The sequence below is a fragment of the Cucurbita pepo genome, chromosome 13 (genome assembly GCF_057944985.1).
Source record: "Cucurbita pepo subsp. pepo isolate OVF chromosome 13, ASM5794498v1, whole genome shotgun sequence".
Classification (NCBI taxonomy): domain Eukaryota; kingdom Viridiplantae; phylum Streptophyta; class Magnoliopsida; order Cucurbitales; family Cucurbitaceae; genus Cucurbita; species Cucurbita pepo.
This window is the reverse complement of record NC_141810.1, coordinates 13,418,484-13,436,954: the sequence shown is the minus strand read 5'-3', so window position 1 is coordinate 13,436,954 and position 18,471 is coordinate 13,418,484. Positions and strand designations below refer to the sequence as shown.

General features: G+C 35.0%; 5 protein-coding genes across 9 annotated transcripts; 1 reads left to right on the top strand and 4 right to left on the bottom strand.

The window, feature by feature from the left end:
* Positions 1-387: 387 nt before the first annotated feature.
* On the top strand, positions 388-2,883 carry LSM3A (Small nuclear ribonucleoprotein family protein). The gene is made up of 3 exons (XM_023695659.2): positions 388-610; positions 1,892-1,987; positions 2,316-2,883. Exons 1-3 carry the CDS (start codon positions 494-496, stop codon positions 2,394-2,396), a joined length of 294 nt encoding a protein of 97 aa, XP_023551427.1. The 5' UTR covers positions 388-493; the 3' UTR covers positions 2,397-2,883.
* Positions 2,713-6,957, bottom strand: LOC111809240 (Ubiquitin carboxyl-terminal hydrolase family protein). 5 transcript variants are annotated; one of them, XR_015411485.1, is made up of 4 exons: positions 6,795-6,957; positions 3,995-5,457; positions 3,403-3,644; positions 2,713-2,838 (listed from the first exon to the last, which is right to left on the bottom strand). XR_015411485.1 is itself a non-coding variant. In XM_023695658.2 (2 exons), exon 2 carries the CDS (start codon positions 5,398-5,400, stop codon positions 4,144-4,146), a length of 1,257 nt encoding a protein of 418 aa, XP_023551426.2. In that variant the 5' UTR covers positions 5,401-5,457; positions 6,795-6,957; the 3' UTR covers positions 3,933-4,143. The 5 variants fall into 5 exon arrangements, 1 of the variants encoding a protein (XP_023551426.2); XR_002817194.2 differs by lacking the exon at positions 2,713-2,838 and having other exon boundaries at positions 3,227-3,644; positions 3,995-5,471; XR_002817192.2 differs by lacking the exon at positions 2,713-2,838 and having other exon boundaries at positions 3,227-3,644.
* Positions 6,958-7,986: 1,029 nt separating this feature from the next.
* Positions 7,987-9,113, bottom strand: LOC111808999 (vacuolar iron transporter homolog 4). Its single transcript, XM_023695288.2, has one exon. The coding sequence runs from the start codon at positions 8,809-8,811 to the stop codon at positions 8,173-8,175; it is 639 nt and encodes a 212-aa protein (XP_023551056.2). The 5' UTR covers positions 8,812-9,113; the 3' UTR covers positions 7,987-8,172.
* A 2,826-nt stretch (positions 9,114-11,939) lies between these two features.
* Positions 11,940-14,742, bottom strand: LOC111809006 (alanine decarboxylase). The gene is made up of 5 exons (XM_023695299.2): positions 14,312-14,742; positions 13,984-14,215; positions 13,696-13,889; positions 13,469-13,605; positions 11,940-12,686 (listed from the first exon to the last, which is right to left on the bottom strand). The coding sequence occupies exons 1-5, from the start codon at positions 14,637-14,639 to the stop codon at positions 12,117-12,119; spliced, it is 1,461 nt and encodes a 486-aa protein (XP_023551067.2). The 5' UTR covers positions 14,640-14,742; the 3' UTR covers positions 11,940-12,116.
* A 2,733-nt stretch (positions 14,743-17,475) lies between these two features.
* On the bottom strand, positions 17,476-18,435 carry LOC111808927 (chlorophyll a-b binding protein CP24 10A, chloroplastic). The gene is made up of 2 exons (XM_023695174.2): positions 18,218-18,435; positions 17,476-18,104 (listed from the first exon to the last, which is right to left on the bottom strand). Exons 1-2 carry the CDS (start codon positions 18,433-18,435, stop codon positions 17,555-17,557), a joined length of 768 nt encoding a protein of 255 aa, XP_023550942.1. The 3' UTR covers positions 17,476-17,554.
* Between the last annotated feature and the right edge of the window lie 36 nt (positions 18,436-18,471).

Genomic DNA, 18,471 nt, shown 5'->3' with positions numbered 1-18,471 from the left:
AACTTTCCTAATTTTCAATAATATCTTTTCAAAAAGAAAAAATATTCTTACTTTACCTTTAGTTCGGGATGAAAAAGTAACCGTTTTGTTTTAAGGAAGAGTTAAACTTTCAAAATGGTCTAAAATTCCATAAACCAACTCAACTCACGAAGTTTTCATTTAATTGAACTTGATCTAATCCAAAAATGTGTGCCTCTAGGATGATGAAAACCCTCCTACGAATGTTGTAAATCTTATATTTTATACATTTTTTTAATGCAAAATCTAAATTTTGAGAGAGAGAATTTTTGGACCAATGATAAATTATTTGGATCCTAGTCGGGTCGGGTCGGGTCTAAAAAAAGGAGAAATGATGATTTGTATTGGGCTATTGAGGCTGGCATTTTGGTTATGGACTGAAATTCGGTTTCGACCCAAACCGATGATTGTAGGGATGGGTGACTCATAAACCCCACTCTTCAGTTTGCGATTACAGAGCTTGGAGACAGCGGAAATGGCGACCGAGGAAGAAAGCACTGTCAAGGAGCCGTTGGATCTCATAAGGTTGAGTCTTGATGAGCGTATTTACGTCAAGCTTCGCTCTGATCGTGAACTCCGCGGCAAACTCCATGTACACTACCAACATCCTGCTTCATTCCTTCTTCTTTTTCCAGTTTTTTTTCTTATCTTCTCTGTTTCTTTTCTCTAATTATGTTATATATATATATACCCTAATTGTTGAATTTTCTAGTTTTTTTTTTTTCTTTTTTCTTTTGATCAAATGAATGTCTTGGAGAATTAGGGTTTTGTAATCGTTTTGGTTACTTGATGGCTTTCCCTTGAAATTTGTTTACATTCATTTCGTTGACAGTAAGCAATTAGCCTTCTTCTATTGAGTTTTTGCGTTTGCGATGGGGCGGGCGTGGTTTCAAAGTTCTTTATGTTGTAGGGATTGGTATTGTTTAAATTCGGAAGAATTGCCCAAAAGGTAAGAAGTATTAGACGTTTAAGTAGACGCATTCTACAGAGGTCTTTGGTGTTACCTATTGGAAATTAAGTAGCAAGAAGATTATTCTAGTATGGTCTGCTTCTTATTCTCTTTAGAGATGTAGTATTATGATGGTGTTTTGTTTCATTTTCATCAGACACTCCGAATGTTACAAATATATATTGTCGTATTTAGGCTTTCCCTCAAAGTTTAGGCTTTCCCTCAAAGTTTTAAAACGCATCTAAACATTCCTCAGGAAGAGGTTTCCACACCTGAGGAATGTTTCGTTCCCTTCTCTAACTGATGCGGGATCTCGCATTCCACCCCCCTTGGGGCTTAGTGTCCTTGCTGGCACACTGCCCAGTGTCTGGCTCTGATACCAATTTGTAACAATTCAAGCCCATCGCTAGCGGTTGATGTGGTATCTGCTATCGGTGGTCTTTGGCTGTTACAAATGGTATTGGAGCCAGACATTAGGCGGTGTACCAGCGGGGACGTTGGGCCTCCAAAGGGTGTAGATTGTGAGATCCCATATCGGTTAGAGAGGAGAACGAAGCATTCCTTATAAGGGTGTGGTAAACTCTCCCTAACAAACGCGTTTTAAAACCTTGAGGGGAAAGTCCAAAGAGGACAATATTCTACCCGCGTTAGTCTTGGGTTGTTATATTCCACGTGGAGATCTGGTTTTTTAACAAAATAACTGTTACACTGGCTGGTCGGTTGTGTGATCCACTTATCCACAGATGCAGATTATGAGTAGTAACTGATACCAGGACTCTTCTATTGCATTTTTAGTTTTGAGATGCTTTTGTGAATGCAAATTTTTCAGCTTTGATCTCTTCATTTTAATCGTCCATTACTGAGATTTACCTTTCCTGGAGTTTTAACTACTTTCTGTTGCCTGACTATCATGATGTTTTGCAGGCTTATGATCAACATCTTAATATGATTCTAGGCGATGTTGAAGAAATTGTTACTACTGTAGAAATTGATGACGAGACTTACGAAGAGATCGTTCGGGTATGCTCATTTTCTTGCATCAGTGTTGTTTGTAACTTTGTATCAATGTCTACTCTGCAGAAGATAATTTTGAATACTAAGTTGGTCCCATTTTCAAGTAGATCAGGTGAGTTTACAGTAGTGAACACTGGATTACTAGTGTACATTGCGTTTTTAAAGGAAATAAATACTATTGCTCAAATGTTTGAAGTTTAAAACCAAAGGAAAAGAATACCCTGTGTTCCTCAAGCTGTTTCATTGTGCCTATCCATACTTGATATTTTAACTCCAGCATTTCTCGTGTATATTTCAGTTGAGATTTCATATATTTGTCTACTTTCCTCTCCAGACTTCTAGGCGTACTGTCCCGTTTCTTTTTGTTAGAGGAGATGGTGTCATATTGGTTTCACCTCCACTGAGGACTGTGTAACTATCAGTTTGGAAGTTCATTTGCGTGCATCCTTAATGGCAACTTCTTGTTTGTCTTCTCTATCAAGTCGACTGGAGCAGGAATGTTTGAGGATCCTACATACTCAGAACTTCCAAGAACTCAACTTCGTTCATAGGCTAGGCTTATCCTTTAGTTGCTATGCTTATGCTGTTCTATTACATAAAATAGATAACTAGCTAGTTGTTTTGATATATTGAGTAACTGTAGTTTTCTGACATTTTAATTCGCTGCACAAATTGAGTGAGTTTGCCTTCAGATTTTGCATACAAGGCCAAGTATACGCAATTTGAAATTGTGTTTCGAAGTCATAGAGAATCAAACCTTGCTTGGTCTCTCTCTTTTTGTTTTTTCCTGTTTTTCTTCTGTCTTCGTCCTTATGAAAAAACTTGTTTTTGTTGGATTCTTTGAACTCTGTTTACTTCTACAAGTAGTTGAAGAAATTTGATTGATTAATTAGTATCATGAATTGATCTGTTAGGTTGCTAACTTTTCATCTCGAATGAGCTCTGTAACCATTACCTACGAGGATTTGAATCTTCCACCTCAATGGAAGTACATGTCAGTTAGAGCTAAGTTAGGGTCACTTTGACTTGTTTCATTTTGTTTCCAAGTAGATTTCATGCCCAGTGACATACAAACACACAACTAACACAAACACTATTCTACTCTACCATGAACCTATATCATGGGGAAGTGGCTGCAAACTGGGGAGATGAGAAAAAAATGGGAACTACTATGATACTTTCCTATTGACTTTTCAGACCTATATATCTTATCAAATATATCTACGAAAGAATTACTCAGTAATAGACTTTGATAAAGAAGAAATAAAGATTACAAATTAATGAAACATACATTTCAATTTGTTCTTGAATATGAAAAATGTAGATGAATTGGATAGCTTTTCAATTCAGGAATTGATTTATTCGTCTATATTATTATACATTTAAATCATGTTGGTAAGGCAAGAATCAGTAGTCCTGACCTGAAAACTGGACTGTCGACCAGCTCACCCAAATTAGTTTAGAGATGGTTGTGTCCCCTTGGTAAATATTCATTCTCCACAATCTCATGCCATAGTTTTCTTCATTAAATCAGAAATTTCTCCTCGACACTTTATAGCAGCTTCAGTTTGCTCATGACAGAGAAGACAACTCATCTACAATTCAACTCCATTGATGCAAAACTCGTTGCTTTGAAGAGATTAAAAAGCTCCGCCCTGCCAAACTTTAGACAAATATTAAGTTGAAACATTCCATTTCCTGGATTACTATACAAATTCAGGTTTGGCATACAGACAGTTCCTGTAGTCATTTCGAAATGATAATGTTAAACGACGCTGACATAGTGATCAGATAAGTAGCAAATGATCTGCAGTAAAAAAAAAAATCTACAACCTATCAATACCATATTTACCTTTTCCTTTTCTTATGAAAGTATGTGTAAGTGCATAAAAAAAAAAAAAAAACACGCAAAATGAGTGCTCAATTACAAGAAAGGACTCCAACCAAAGAATGGTACCACGCAGATAACTGCAACATATATATCGATTGACGAAGGGCAATCAGAATATTTACCTTTGTTTTTAAAAATCCTATCCTGGAATTTTGATTGAAGTTCTCAAGTCATGATAAACGTTAGAAACGGTGAAACAAGGCGCTGCAAGGCTACGACAAACGACTAAGAAAATTTAGAACTATATGAAGTTCTCGCGAATCTGTGTAGGTCATGCAGAACCATCATCAAAGAGAGACTGATAAAATCTTTTTCTTTCCTCTGGCTCAAGTAAACCTCCTAGATTGTTTCCTTGATCATCAAGATCATCTGGTTCAGAATCTTTCCTCTTGTTCTTTTCTGATCTACCCAAAAGCATCCCCTTCATTCTCTTCTTTTCTAAATTCATCAAATGATGTCGCCTGTTATATTCATGAAGTCCCTCCTGCATCAGTTCTCCAAACTTCTCTTTTACAACCACTAGTGGATCTTTCTCAATTAGTTCTGATCCACTATACCCTTCTCTAAGAAGAACAGTGTAAATCTGATACTTGTTTGAGACATAGAATATGCCAGGGTGCTTAAGCAGCAACGCATTCAACTTCAATGGCAGACCAAATTCCCTGCTGAAATGTCCAAGCTTCATAATTGATGCTTTCTTCCATAATGTCAGCGACAATATCTCATGGATCAACCCCACTGTCCTCTTTTCCATCTCATTTGTATCTTTCACCAACCCTGCATGGTTCGCATATGGTGAAATATATGGAGAGGCATTAAATTCATGAAACTTTTCCCACGAATGTACCCAAGTCGTTGGCAGTGAGCAGGAGAAAGTTGGCTCAACCCCATGCTTGCAGGCTGAAGATTCTATGCTGGAAATTGCTAGTTCTGGTTTCCAAGAGACCAGTTCTATTTCCATTGAGTTTCTTTTTCCAGTATAATTTACAATTCGAAACATATCAGAATGTTTGGGAACGATTCTTATCAAGTAATCATCTGGGAGCCCAAAATTCCGCCTTAATTCACCAAGTTTTAAAACATTTAGTCTCTGATTCGAAGCCATCATCAGCAACTTTGCCAACCGCTCGACAAAAGCAGGCTCCTGCATATCTTTGACAGTTTCTTCCTCTTCAACTAAAGCCATCATCCTCTTTGTCAGCCGAAAATAGTACTCATCATTGTGGAGATAAACTTCAAAGCAGACGGGGTACTTTTTCAGCCAGTTAAGGGCCTTTCCTTGACAGTCGAGGGTTTTAAACTTCTTTTGGAGAAATTTTACAGGTGCCGTCTGATTGGGGCAACGAAGGACGATATTCTTGATTTGATTATTGACAATCCATCGACGATTACGAGATAGAGCTGATTCAAGGTCTGGGTCTTTCTTCATTGACCATAGAGAAAAGTTCCTTGGGAAGCATTTGAGGGAATAAGGAGAAGAAAGCCTAGGATCCCAATGCCTGGACTTCTGCAGTACTTCAAACAACATCCTTATGCTATGGTTCTAATGCCATCATGGATCTTGACTCTCGTAGCAGAGACAAGCCTGTTGGAAGATAACTAAAATGAAAATAAGGAGATTCTAAATGAAACAGATAAAGAAGGAAAAAAAAAGTGCCACGAGAAAAGTAAACGAAAGCAATTAAACAGATTTCCTATATTTAGTGCAATGCTGACTGAAACATTCCAATGGTGAAATTGAAAGGAACAAATAATATTTACAGCTAACAGAGCATTCAAACAACGGTTAGATCAAACAAACCAAAGGTGGATTGCCTGCAAGTTAATTAAGTTCTGAAATTCTATGTGAAGCAGTGGATATGAGTATCACGTCCATATGAAAGAAGATTTTATTTAACAGAACTATTTGATGTATTTTCATATGCTAGGAAGCTTGTTTGCATTGGAAAAGAAATGGATCATAGAAACCTAGATTTATGAAATCTATGGTTGGTAATGTGCTTATAAAAGTTAGCTTGTATTGTAAAATGTAAATTTTATTGGCTCTAGTTTATGCAGTCGACCGGATTAGCAAACTTGTAACTTCATATATTTTTAATCCTAGATTATACACAACACATGGATCAAAAACAAGATTAATCCTAGATTCTACAAATCTAATCCAAGAATCAAACACTGCCTAAAGGAATGTAATATCCCAGTCTAACGTGCTACATTCTCGTAGACATTTCTCTTCCCAATCATACAACTACAAATAGTTCTATATTTTATAGCCTTTTCCACTACAAGGACCAAGCTCCCATAGATTTTCATGTCTTTCTTTTGAATAAAATGATAGACATAGAATTACATGGATTACTACAGAAAATTCTAATCCGGAAAAAGAAATGATATTTTGTACTTTTGGTGCAATCATTTCTTACTTTGACTCTCAAACTTCCCCCACAAAGATGTCTTTGCTTCACTACCTAGTTTTGTCAATATCAGCCAGCATAGAAATTTTTAATGTATATGCCTTAATCTGTTTTGTGTTTAGGTCGGGTGAGCAAAATGACAAGCAAACAGAATCCATCACATTTGCAAAAATTATCATAACACCATCAACCATAATCAGTGCCCAACAAAACATAAGGAACAAACACCGGCAACTCAATTCCAGAGCCGACACACTTAAAACAAGAAATCAGTACAAAAGGAACAAACACATAATCAAAATACATCATCTAAGAAATCAGTACAAGTACTAATTGCCGCAAAACAGATTCGAATTCCACATGCCGAAGTCAAATAATAAAAAATCCAGAACATTAAAACATAAGGCAGCTTGAGAAAGTCGCTGGAACTGGAAGTTCAGTTCCAAGTAGAAATTAAAGCGTTCGATAGAAAATGGTAACAAAAATAACCAGAAATACTGGTTTGTACCTGTGTAAGTAGAGTCGTAGAAGTAGGGTGATTAGTTTGCTTCTTTCACCGGAAATGGCGACCGCTTTGAATCGGACCAGCGTCGTCGATGATCGGAGCTGCGCTTTAGGCATAGGAAGGACAAAATCCTTGCGCTCAATTTCGGCCCACAACTTTTTAATCCAATTTCATACAAAATTATAATTTAATATACTAATTTTAATAATAATAATAATAAATGTACAAAATATACACCAATTAACCATGAACCCGAGAACCTAATCCAACCCGAATTATAAGGGTCGGGTAGAATTTTTTAACGACCCGATCCAGTTCGGATTGGGTATGGGTTCAATAAGAGTTTAAACCAGGCCCAAGCCCAACCCTCGTTATTCTTCCTCAGTCATGGCCCATCAAATTACTTCAGTCACTAATTTGATCCGCAGTGGGCTGGGCCCAACCCAATTACTCCTCCAACATCAACTTATTATTTGGAACTTATATTAATATAACACAAACTCATGTAATATTAGAAATTTTTAGCATATTGAATTTTAAATCTCATTAATTTTTAATTTTTGGAAATTAATTATTATTTATTGATCTTAAAATTTCATGAAGAATCTATTTATTTAAATGGTTAAATAAATAAAAAATGACATCTCAACCGATATTAAATACCTATGTAAGATTAAAATTTTACCATGGTTGAATGTACGACCAAAAATAACTTAGTAGGGTAAGTTATTGAGTTGACTTCCACGTCATACTTGTTCGAATTTGACAAATAATTTATTAATTTGAGGTGATTTAAATCGTTGACATCTACGTCAAAAACCCGAATTAGTTAAAAAAAAAAGAATATATCTCATAATTATTGAATCGTCACGAACTTGTTTGTATGCTTAACTAAAATCTTTAAATGTAGACCATATATAATAATAATAATAATTATTATTATTAATTATTATTATTATTATTATTAATTAATTAATTAATTAATATAATTTAATATTTATTTATTTAATATTATTATGATTATTAATAACCACGACACGATATTCATCAAACAAAGGCCTTTCTTTTTAATTATTATTATTATTATTATTTTATTTTATTGTAATTGTAACAAACTTAATGAAATTTACACGCCACCCCTACCTTTCTTTTTCTTTCCAATGTACAAAAAAAAAAAAAAAAAAAAAAAAAAAAAAAAAAAAAAACCTTTTTATTTATTTAATTTTTTTTGTTTTTTTTGTTTTTTTTGTTTTTTTAGATGAATTTAAAAAAAAAAACTATTTGACACATAATACAGATACCTTCTTTGATCTTTAGTATAAAATCGTAAATGACGATATTCTAGCTTTTCATATAATATTTCTTGACGTGATTAGAGCTGCTAGAGTCCACTTACTCCGATTAGTTTCGTCAAGCCAAAGGTTATAGTCATGGCTAACCAACCTCCGACCAACACCCTGAAGGCGGATTTGATTGGCGATGCTTTTCCAAGGATGGCACCCAACCACCCGAACACGCCGAGCGCTAACGTCACCGCAGCCACAACCACCACAAGCCTTACCTTATACTCTCTTATAAACGAAGCTGCCAATAGTGGCACCATTGCTCCTAAGGAGAACGCCAAGGCGGAGGCTGCGGCGGCTTGGAGTGGATTTGGTAGCTTCTCATCATCATTGCTGTCTTGCTCTTGCCCTTCTAAATTTCTTCTTTGTAGCTTCTCTCTTTTCATTTGAGCTACTTCAATGTCCAATTGTGAGTAAACCGACACAAACTCGCCGATCGCCATGCTACACGCACCGGCGACTAACCCGGCAAACCCGGTGAGGATCATGGCTTTGATGTCTTGTTTCACAGCTCCAATTCCCATCATAAGCGACGCGGTCGAGACGAGCCCGTCGTTGGCACCAAGCACGGCGGCGCGTAGCCATTGTGCGCGTTTTGAGTAGTTGAATTCATTGGTTTGGATCTCGGACCCGGATTGTTGCTCCAAATTGGTTAGATTCAACTTGTTTGGCTCCATTTTTGGGAAGATTGAAGGAGAATTGTGGAGGACACACGCCTTGAAGAAGGGTATTTATGGAGGAAAAACAAAAGTGGAGTTCATACACAAGAGCCACTAAAATTAATGACAAAATAAAGAAACAAACTTTTTCTTTTAAAAAAAGGAAGACATTTGAGGCTTTCTAAAATGCTTCAATAATCAAAATCTTGATTCTTGCATATCATTTGTATATCCATGAACAAATGTTTCCAATAATAGTGGTCAAAATTTATGCAAACCATACACAATGATGGGCGGGGCTAAAATGGACCAAGAACGGAGAAATGTGCGTGATATCGGATAATGATAAAACATTGAGTAAAAAAAGAAGAGCTTTCGAGTAACGATAGAGCTGGTTTATGTTTTTTCAAGTAAAAGCAAATCGTCATTTGAGTAAATGGGAGGTACATGTTAGTCTGCTTAAGACACGAGAAAGAGGTAACCTGACCAGACCATGTTGTAAGAGATCCAAGGGATTGCGGGATAGATCAAACATGGTGGGCTAGTTCAACTGTAACGACCCAAATCCACCGCTAGCAGATATTGTCCTCTTTGAGCTTTCCCTTTCGGGCTCCCTCTCAAGGCTTTAAAACGCGTCTGCTAAGGGAAGGTTTCCCCACCCTTATAAAGGGTGATTTGTTCTCCTCCCCAACCAATGTGGGACATCACATTCAACACATTTAAAATCTTTCTAGAAAGTACGTATTTTATAATAGTTTAAGCTATAAATAACGATATTTTAATATAACACTGTTTTAATTTAACTCGACATTAAAATTTGCCAGCTGTAAAATGGAGATGGAAGAATATATTAAGAGTAGGATGAATGAGAATTTAGAATAATTGGAAAATTCAAAAAAATAAAAAAATAAAAAACTTTATAAAAGGAAGCATTAAGAAAAGGATTTGAAGCTTTAATAATACAAAAGTGAGATCCAAAACCATAAATAAATTAATAAATAATATGAATTTATAAATCCTTTTTTATCTGCCGTCGGTGACTTTTATAAATTAATTAACACCCTCATATATTTTTTTTATGTAACACAAAATAAATAAATAAATAAATAAATAAATAAATAAATAAATAAATAAAGGGCCTTTCAGTTATATTTGAAAAAGGATCCAAAAAAATGGAAAAGCAAAATAAAGAAAAAAAAAATAGTGTGAAGAGCTAAAATATTCCATAAAAAAAAATATATATATATATATAATAGCACTATTTGTGAAATCGCACGTCGATTGTAGAAGAGAACGAAACATTACGTAAAAGGGTGTGAAAGCCTTTCCTGAGAATACAGCGTAATGGAGAAACCCGAAAAGAAAAATTAAAAGAAGACAATATATGGATGAGTACCGATTTCGCTGCATGACAAGTTTAAAATCGTGATGTGGTCAAATTATATAAAATACGAGATTAAAAAATTTTATTTATAACAAAAAAAAAATTGTAATTTGAAATTATTCGTTATAATAAAAAATGAGAATTAACGTGACAGTGAACGTGTAAAATCATTTACATAAATTAATAATATGCATACGTTTTGAAATTATTCAAAAAATGAAAATTAACGTGACAGTTAACGTGTAAAATTATTTACATTAATTAATAAAAAATATACGTTGCCACGTCCGCTTACATGAAATAGTGATATTGATCTCTTAATTTTCATCTTTAAATATTTATAAACTTTCGAAATTAAAAAATTCTCTAAATTGAAAGATAAAAGTTTTTTTTTTATTTTTTATTTTTGATTGATTGATTTTGATTCCATATTTTTATTTCAATTCTTGTAACGGAGGGTCGTAATGAAAACAGTAAATATCCGGTAAAGATAAAAGAAAGAGAAATTATTTCATAAATATATAATATATTATTATATTTTTCATTACAATTTGAACCTATATTTTTAAAATATTAATAATTAAATTGAAATTTCATATAAGATTTAAAAAATCTTATGTTAAATAATTCGTAAATGTCGGGTAAGGTAAACAATTGCAATAATCACTACTTAACGGGTAACCGATAACCAACTTTTTTATTTTATTTTTATTTATAAATAATTTTTTAGACGAACATTCCAATTAAGAATCAGACTGAAACTAAACACGAAAGAGAAGGCTTATGAAAAAACGCCAAAAGGAATATGGTTTGATTTATGAAAAATCCCATTAAAAATTATGTTTGCAAAAAGGGGCCCCTACTTTAAGATATTTGAATATTTGGGTCCATGTGTTTTTATTATTATTATTTTTTTATTTATGGTATTTAATAATTTAAAGAATATTTGTATCGTTTCAAAGAAAATACAAAACAAAAGAATATTTTATATTGGAATGCTGAGAAGGATGACACCAAAGTTTGATAGAGAGTGGAAATTATGAAGGATTACACATAAAATTATTCAAGAGTGTGCAATCCACGTGACTACCACCACCAACTATATCATTATCTAATTCAACCAAATCTATATTATACCCATTTTATCTTAATTTTTTCTTAATTTTAGCTAAATTACAATATTAATATAATATTATAATTATACGTGTATTATCTAAAAAATATTTAATTATAAAGTACCCTGATATAAGATAGGTAAGTATCGTAAAAAAGAAGTGACGTGATTTGTAATTGTCGCTTCAATTCTTTTGTTATCATTAGTGAGTGAAAAATACGTAGTTAAAAAGTCAATGTGTTGTGATGTCTGAACCTTAAAAAGGAGTTACGTTAAAATAATGAATATAATAAACATCAAATTTATTCTGTTCTATCGGGTTTTAAATTTTGGATTTAACATCGATCTTATCTAACGTGGTAATAAAATTATAGGTTAGTTAACGAGTCTAAATTTTAATCTTTCAATTTTTGTTCTGTTTTGATGATGGATTGTTTATATAATCGGTATCGAAACTTATTTGAGCTATACTCAAATTGGTTTGATACGGGTTTGTTTTATATAATATAGTTTATGGGCTTCTGGAAAGGCCCAAACTACAAGTTGGGCCATCCTCTTTCTTGGGCTTCAAAAGAAGGCCCAAAAAAGGCTTCCATATTGGACTCGAAACATATATTTTTGGGCCACTACTTATTCCACCACATATCATGAATATAACATTTAAATTAATTTTTTCATATACTATATATCATTTCTTAAAGTGGGGTTTCCAAAATATTTATTGGACACGGAATACACGCCTATAACCATATAAATATGATACTCGAAGCACACGACTATATATGTATAAGGCATACGACAGAGCACAGTTTCCATAAAAGCATATCAAATCCTGTGCAACTTACAAGCACAGTTCTGACTTCCCAACGCTGCTGCGAAACAAGGAGGTTGAACTTTCTGATCAGCATACCAAATTGAGCGTTTTTCGACCAATTCAGCTATGAAATCATCCAGCTTCTCTTGGCTAACATTCGGCATTGTCACAACATGGGCAATGTTTCCTTCGCATATTAGCTGCCACCTCTTAATGAACTCTTCGGCTTGAGGTCGTTCAAACACGACTGTATTGCTCAGTTCATTCAGCATTGCACTAATTCCCACTTCACGAAGTCGGTCTTTCAGGTAGTGTGCATTTCCGAGGCACTTCTGGACTTCCTTTTGAAACCCTTTATAGCCTTTTCTGTTGAGGGCGTACCAGAGGAAGATAGAAGCATGGCCGTTCCGGCTTCCCATGATTGTGGCATCTCTTGAGGCTAGATACCCGACATTATTGGAGAAGGCATTTATGTGCTCCAACCTTGTGAGGTGAACGCCGCAAGGCATTGGACATCCGAGGAACTTGTGGCCGGAAACACTGATGCTTCCGATGGGCTTCTTAAACGAGACCTTTGGTGCCTGCGAAAAAACAACAGGGGATGGATTAACTATAAAATACAGTTCTATATAGTTGGCAACCAAGAATTAAGGTAAGATAGGAAAGTAGTAGCTGCATAAACAACCACTCTTCCTGAGATAGTTAGAAGGCAGCAGGAAAAACCCAAGAAGAAAAAAAAGCTGTAACTTGGTGTGGAAGAAAAATCGATAGTTATATATACAGCCAAAGAGGGATGAGGGTGGTTGTGCCAATTCTAACTAGCATTTAGAGCTTAGCTCATTGGAAGTGCTCCAAGTCTACAAAAGCAGGACTCAAATCGAAGAAACAACCACTAGCAGATATTGTCTACTTTAGCTTGTTATGTATCTATCGCCTTCAGCCTCACGGTTTTAAAACGCGTCATACTTTGTCTAGTCCTACTAAAGTGTCTACTATGAAGAGGATCTAGCTCTGTTCCAACTAGTGCCTTGCACAGTTCTATGACTAGCTCTGATACCATTTGTAGCCGCCCAAGTCTATTTCTAGCAGATATTATCTGCTTTAGTCCGTTACTCATCATCGTCAGGCTCACGATTTTAAAACGCATCTACTAGGGAGAGGTTTCCACACCCTTATAAGGAATGTTTTGTTCCCCTCTCCAACCGATGTGAGATCTCACAAATTACAATCAAGTTCCAAGCCAATACACAATCAACCTGACTTTCAATCTTGGATACAATTAAATTTGAGCATACAATCAACTGTCGGCGAAGCTAGAAACATGTTCTAGTAAAAATTGCAAGTATGCAAGAAAGTGACTTACACGTTTGATAAAAGGCATCATAAATCCAAACAACGCCCCATCACAATGGATGTAAAACCGATCTTTAGAGAACCCACACTCGTTGAGTGTTTGTATCACAAGATCAAGATCATCGACAGCTCCTTTCACCGTGGTTCCTGCAACAAGAATCCACTCAATTCTCACCTATAAAACGATTATATTCCCCTGTTTGTAGTAGAAAACATAAAGAAAGAGACAGAAATTACCAATATTAACATTGAGTATAGCTGGTTTATCTGTGTTGGCAAGCAACTTGACTCTAAGGTCAGCACAATCGATCTCACCAGATACCAGACAGCCGACCTTCACACAGTTCATTCTATACAATCTAGCGGCTTTGAAAACGGAATAATGAGATTCCCCAGAAGCATACAGAATCCCATCAGGAAAATTTTCTCTCCTACAAGAACCAATGCCCAAAGCTTCACTACTGCTAAAACTAAATATGCATTAACACCGTATGAACACAGGAAATCAAACTCAATGAAACTAACCCGGCGAGAATCCCATGAAAATTTCCTTCCGTTCCACAATGTGTAACATATCCCCAATACTCATTCTTCTCAATCTCCCAAAGCCGAGCAAACCAATCCAACACTCCAATCTCAAACTGTCTCGAGTGCACAGCGTAATTGTTTTCAACGAACGGATCCCCAAGATTGTTAATGAAGAAATGCTGCAACGGCGCCAGAGCACCATAATCGAAGTCAAAATTATACGCGTAACCTAAAACAGAGAGCAGAGATACAAATCCAAATCAGAAGAACGAAAATTTCAATTTCCGAAACGGAAACAAGATTTAGGTTTCCAAAAACTAAAAACCTAAATTATATTTAGTCCTCTCGAGGAGATTCTTTCTATAGCGAGCCAATACGCTAGCCATGTACGCTTCCTTGTCACCAGTAGACTCGTCATTGTCGTCAGGCTCGGTGATGGGGAAGCAAGTAGCGACGGCATTTCTGCCGAGCCCAATCTCCCTCTTCCCTTTCTGATTCGATTCTGCGTGTTGTTGTCCCTTGAGATCCACGACAGTGTTGATCTCCGGCAAAGGCAGCAGAGGCTCGGAAAACACAACATTGACATCAAACTTTCCGATCACAGCCTCAATCCCAGCGTTTTTCTCAACCATCGTCATCGTACAGGCAGCCATATCTCACTATCTTCTTCCGGCAAATCTTCTCTCCGTCGCTCTGCTCCTGATCGGAAAAATCCAATCAAAACTTCGCTGAATCAGATGAGTAAAAGATGGAATTCAAATAAAGAAACAGAGAGCGAGAGAGAGGAAGAAGGAACCTGAGTGTTTAAGCTTTGAGTATTCGCGCTAAAATGGTGTGTTGTGCCGTTGGAGCTGTTGTAAAATATAGCCCTTAAATAGTTACGTTTTTTTGAAAAAAAAAAAAAAAAAAAAAAAAAACTAATTTTATAAAATTAATTTACCACATTTATGACGTCATGAAAAAAGAAAATTCCATTATAAAATTATGATTCCAAACGAATATTTAATAAATTTTTTAAATAATTAAAATTGAGTAAGAAATTGTAATTTTTTCTTTTCTTTTTATTTAAAAAACTAATTTTTAAAATTATTAATTTCCCACTTGTTTATAAAAATATTAATACAAATGAATATTTAATAAATTTATTTTTAACTGTTAAAATTGAGTGAGAAATTGTAAAAATGATTCTTTGTCCCATTCTTTTTTTTTTTTTTTTTTTTTGGTCAAATTATTCTTTTACAATCATAAATTAATAATTTATTAAAAAAAAAAAGACGGCCATCCATCTGATTCATGTATCCGACCAAAATCTACAAAAGCTCATAAACATCAATCAAAATTTAGTTAGAATTCATAAATTTTAACGTGAATTTGACTAGATTCACGAACTTTAACAAAAAACTAACCAAAATTCACGTGTCCCTCTAGAATTTTGACCATTATTTATATAATCTCTAACGTATCATTCTAGAAGTTAACTATTATTCATATAATCTATAGTTTATTATTCTATAATTTTGGCTATTATTAGTATTTTTTTTTAATTTTAAATTTGTAGATTAAAAGAAAAAATAATTAAATTAAATTAATTTCAAAATCAATAATTTTACTTAAATCACTATATTTTATTGGGAAAAAAAATATTTTTAGTAGTTGTTATTGAGAATATATATATATATATATATATACACGCTTTAAATGACTAATTTTTTTTTTAAAAAAGAATTGAAGATGACTAAGAATATAATTTGAAATAGCTAAGAATAATACCTTAGTGAATAATATACTTATTTTTCCACAACCAACTTGTTTCTAGAAGTTTAGATTACTAAGAATAATAACGGATACAAATATTAACTCCAAATAAAATATGATATCTAGACGTTTTATTTGGACTTTCGCATTCGTTTTCTCTATGGAGTTTTAGTTTGTATCGTTTAGTATCATAAATTTTGAATTCGTATTTAAGACTCTTCTCTCTAAGTACGACTCGTTTACTAAGTTCTCTAACGGCCTAAAATGATAGACCAGTAGACAAGATGCTGAGATTGTTAATAGAAAAATGTTGGATTTTCCCATAACAGCGTAATCTAAGTCCAAATTAAAAGGATAGCCTAAAATTGAGAGCGGGAAAGTAAATCCAAACAGAATCCAACTCGGTAACCATGCTGGTTTTATTGTTGTTGTGGACTCGTCCGTGTTTCTAAAAATGTATTAATGAAATTTTAATAAATTTATGAATATTTTTTTAAAAATAAGTTGGAAAGTATTTAGGAATTTAAATATTAATAGTTTTTCTTTCTAACTACCAATAAAGATATATATATATATATATATATATATATATATTTTTAAAAGTTTTAAATATTGTTTTTGAATTTTTTAAAATTTTAAAGTATTATTAAAAATTAAAAAAAAAAATAAAACCTTTTTATATAGATGGGAAAGTTTGAATTATTTTTATTGATTTAGACTAAATATTTATCAATTTTTTAAATCTATTTTATCTATCAAAATTAAGCTGAGGGATTGTAAAAATTCCTTATTTTCCATCATTTAAAAGTCCCAGAATACTATTCCTATATTACCATTGGCTTTTTATTTATTTATTTATTTTATAAATTAATTTATTATTTATTTATTTATTTATACTGAAGTTAATATATCACATCATAATTGTTACACATAATCTATGTTCAGGGTATGAATTAAGGAGTCGTTCACTCTAACTCCATAGGAAAGTACTTTTTCTTCACCAAGTCGTGTTGGTCAATTAGGTCTCTCCCCTTAGGTCGAGTCGGTTTGGTTATCCTCTTGGTGTAGTTACGTTCCTAGTCGGGACCAGAAACCATCTTGATTCTCCTACATGTTCCTAAGCAGTTTCTTCTCTACTCTACTAGGTGGAATAGGCACATTGAGCCGCCAGAGACCCTAATCAATCTCGCTATATATATAAAGAGAGATCTCAATCTCGGAAAGCACTAAATAACTTTATATTTTGTTTAATTCACCAACCCTAACTTAACTTAATTATGATCCAGGCTAACACCATATCTATGTACAACTTTCGTTATGTACAAGCACTAGCTCATTAGTTCCACTTGAATATTCACGTAATCTAAGTCCACCGCTAGCAAATATTGTCCGCTTTTGATCGTTACAGTTTTAAAAACGCGTCTATGGGTAGAAGTTTTCACACCCTTTTGAAAAATGATTCGTTATCTTCTTCAATCAATGTGGGATCTCACAATTCACTGTTCTTGAGGGCTAACGTCTTCGTCGACACACCGTCTAGTGTCTGATTCTGATACCATTTGTAATAACCTAAGTCACCGTTAGTAGATATTATTCATTTTGGCTCATTATGCATAATCGTCAAGCTCACGATTTTTAAAACACGTCCAGTAAGAAGAGTTTTTACGTTCTTGTAAATAACTACGGATAAGCGATCGACTCAAAATTGAAATAAGTTAAAGGCAGACTTGGAAATGGCAATCAACAGTCTCTCCATTTTTTTTTTCTAGTGAAATTATGAACAATTTTACCTTAAAATCAACATCATTTTTCCTTATACTCCAAGAGCCCCCAATGGCGTCTTCCCCTGTCCAGCTTCAAAGTAGAAGATGAGCATCGCTAACATGGCGAGCCTAGCATGCTTGATCTCAGCCAACTTCAATCTCTCCAATTTCTCCGTGTCTGGAATGTAAACCCCATCTTTAATAGTTCCGGCAAATCCCAACGGATCGAAGAATTTTCCGCCGGGATAACCCTGTTCTCCCGTTGCGTTTGCGAAGTTCTCTGCCGTCCTCGACCATGGCGTCGCCCATTCCACCGATTGAGACTCTGGGTTGAAGAAATCCACCCACCGCTTGCTCTCCACCCATCCCATTAGTAGAAGCTGGGTTCCCAGCAGTGATCCAAAGGAGAATGGAGCAATTGCGCCTGGATCGGCTCCGGCTTCGAACCATGGGATCCCACTCCAGGCTTGGCCTACGAAGATTCCGACCACCGCTGCCATTGCCCACCGGCCGTGGATCAGCTCTGCCTCTCTGTACCATTTCAGAAATGCAGGGTCCTTCCCCAACCCTAATGGGTCGAAGCCGAAGTCACCTGGAAGTCTACGCAAACGGAACAAGTAATAGCTTAGGAGGTGTTCGATGAAATGCCTCAATCAGCTTTTAGACAGTAACTAAAAAAAGTGCAACTAGAAGAAAGTAAGCGAGAGACATACGAGCCATCTAGCCATTCTGGGTCGACTAAGTTGCCTCCGCCCTTAACAGCAGGGATCCAAGACTTCTTGGGCTGAGCAGCGGCGACGATGACAAGCTTGCGAGAGCCAACGACATTGACACCGCCTCTGGCTCCAGCCAGCAAGGTCTGAGTTCTGCTACCTCCATGGAGGAAGGGTGAGCCCAACCCATTAAGCACAGCACCTGAAGTTGCAGCCATGGCAGGTGATATGGGAACTTTCAGGTATGAATCGAA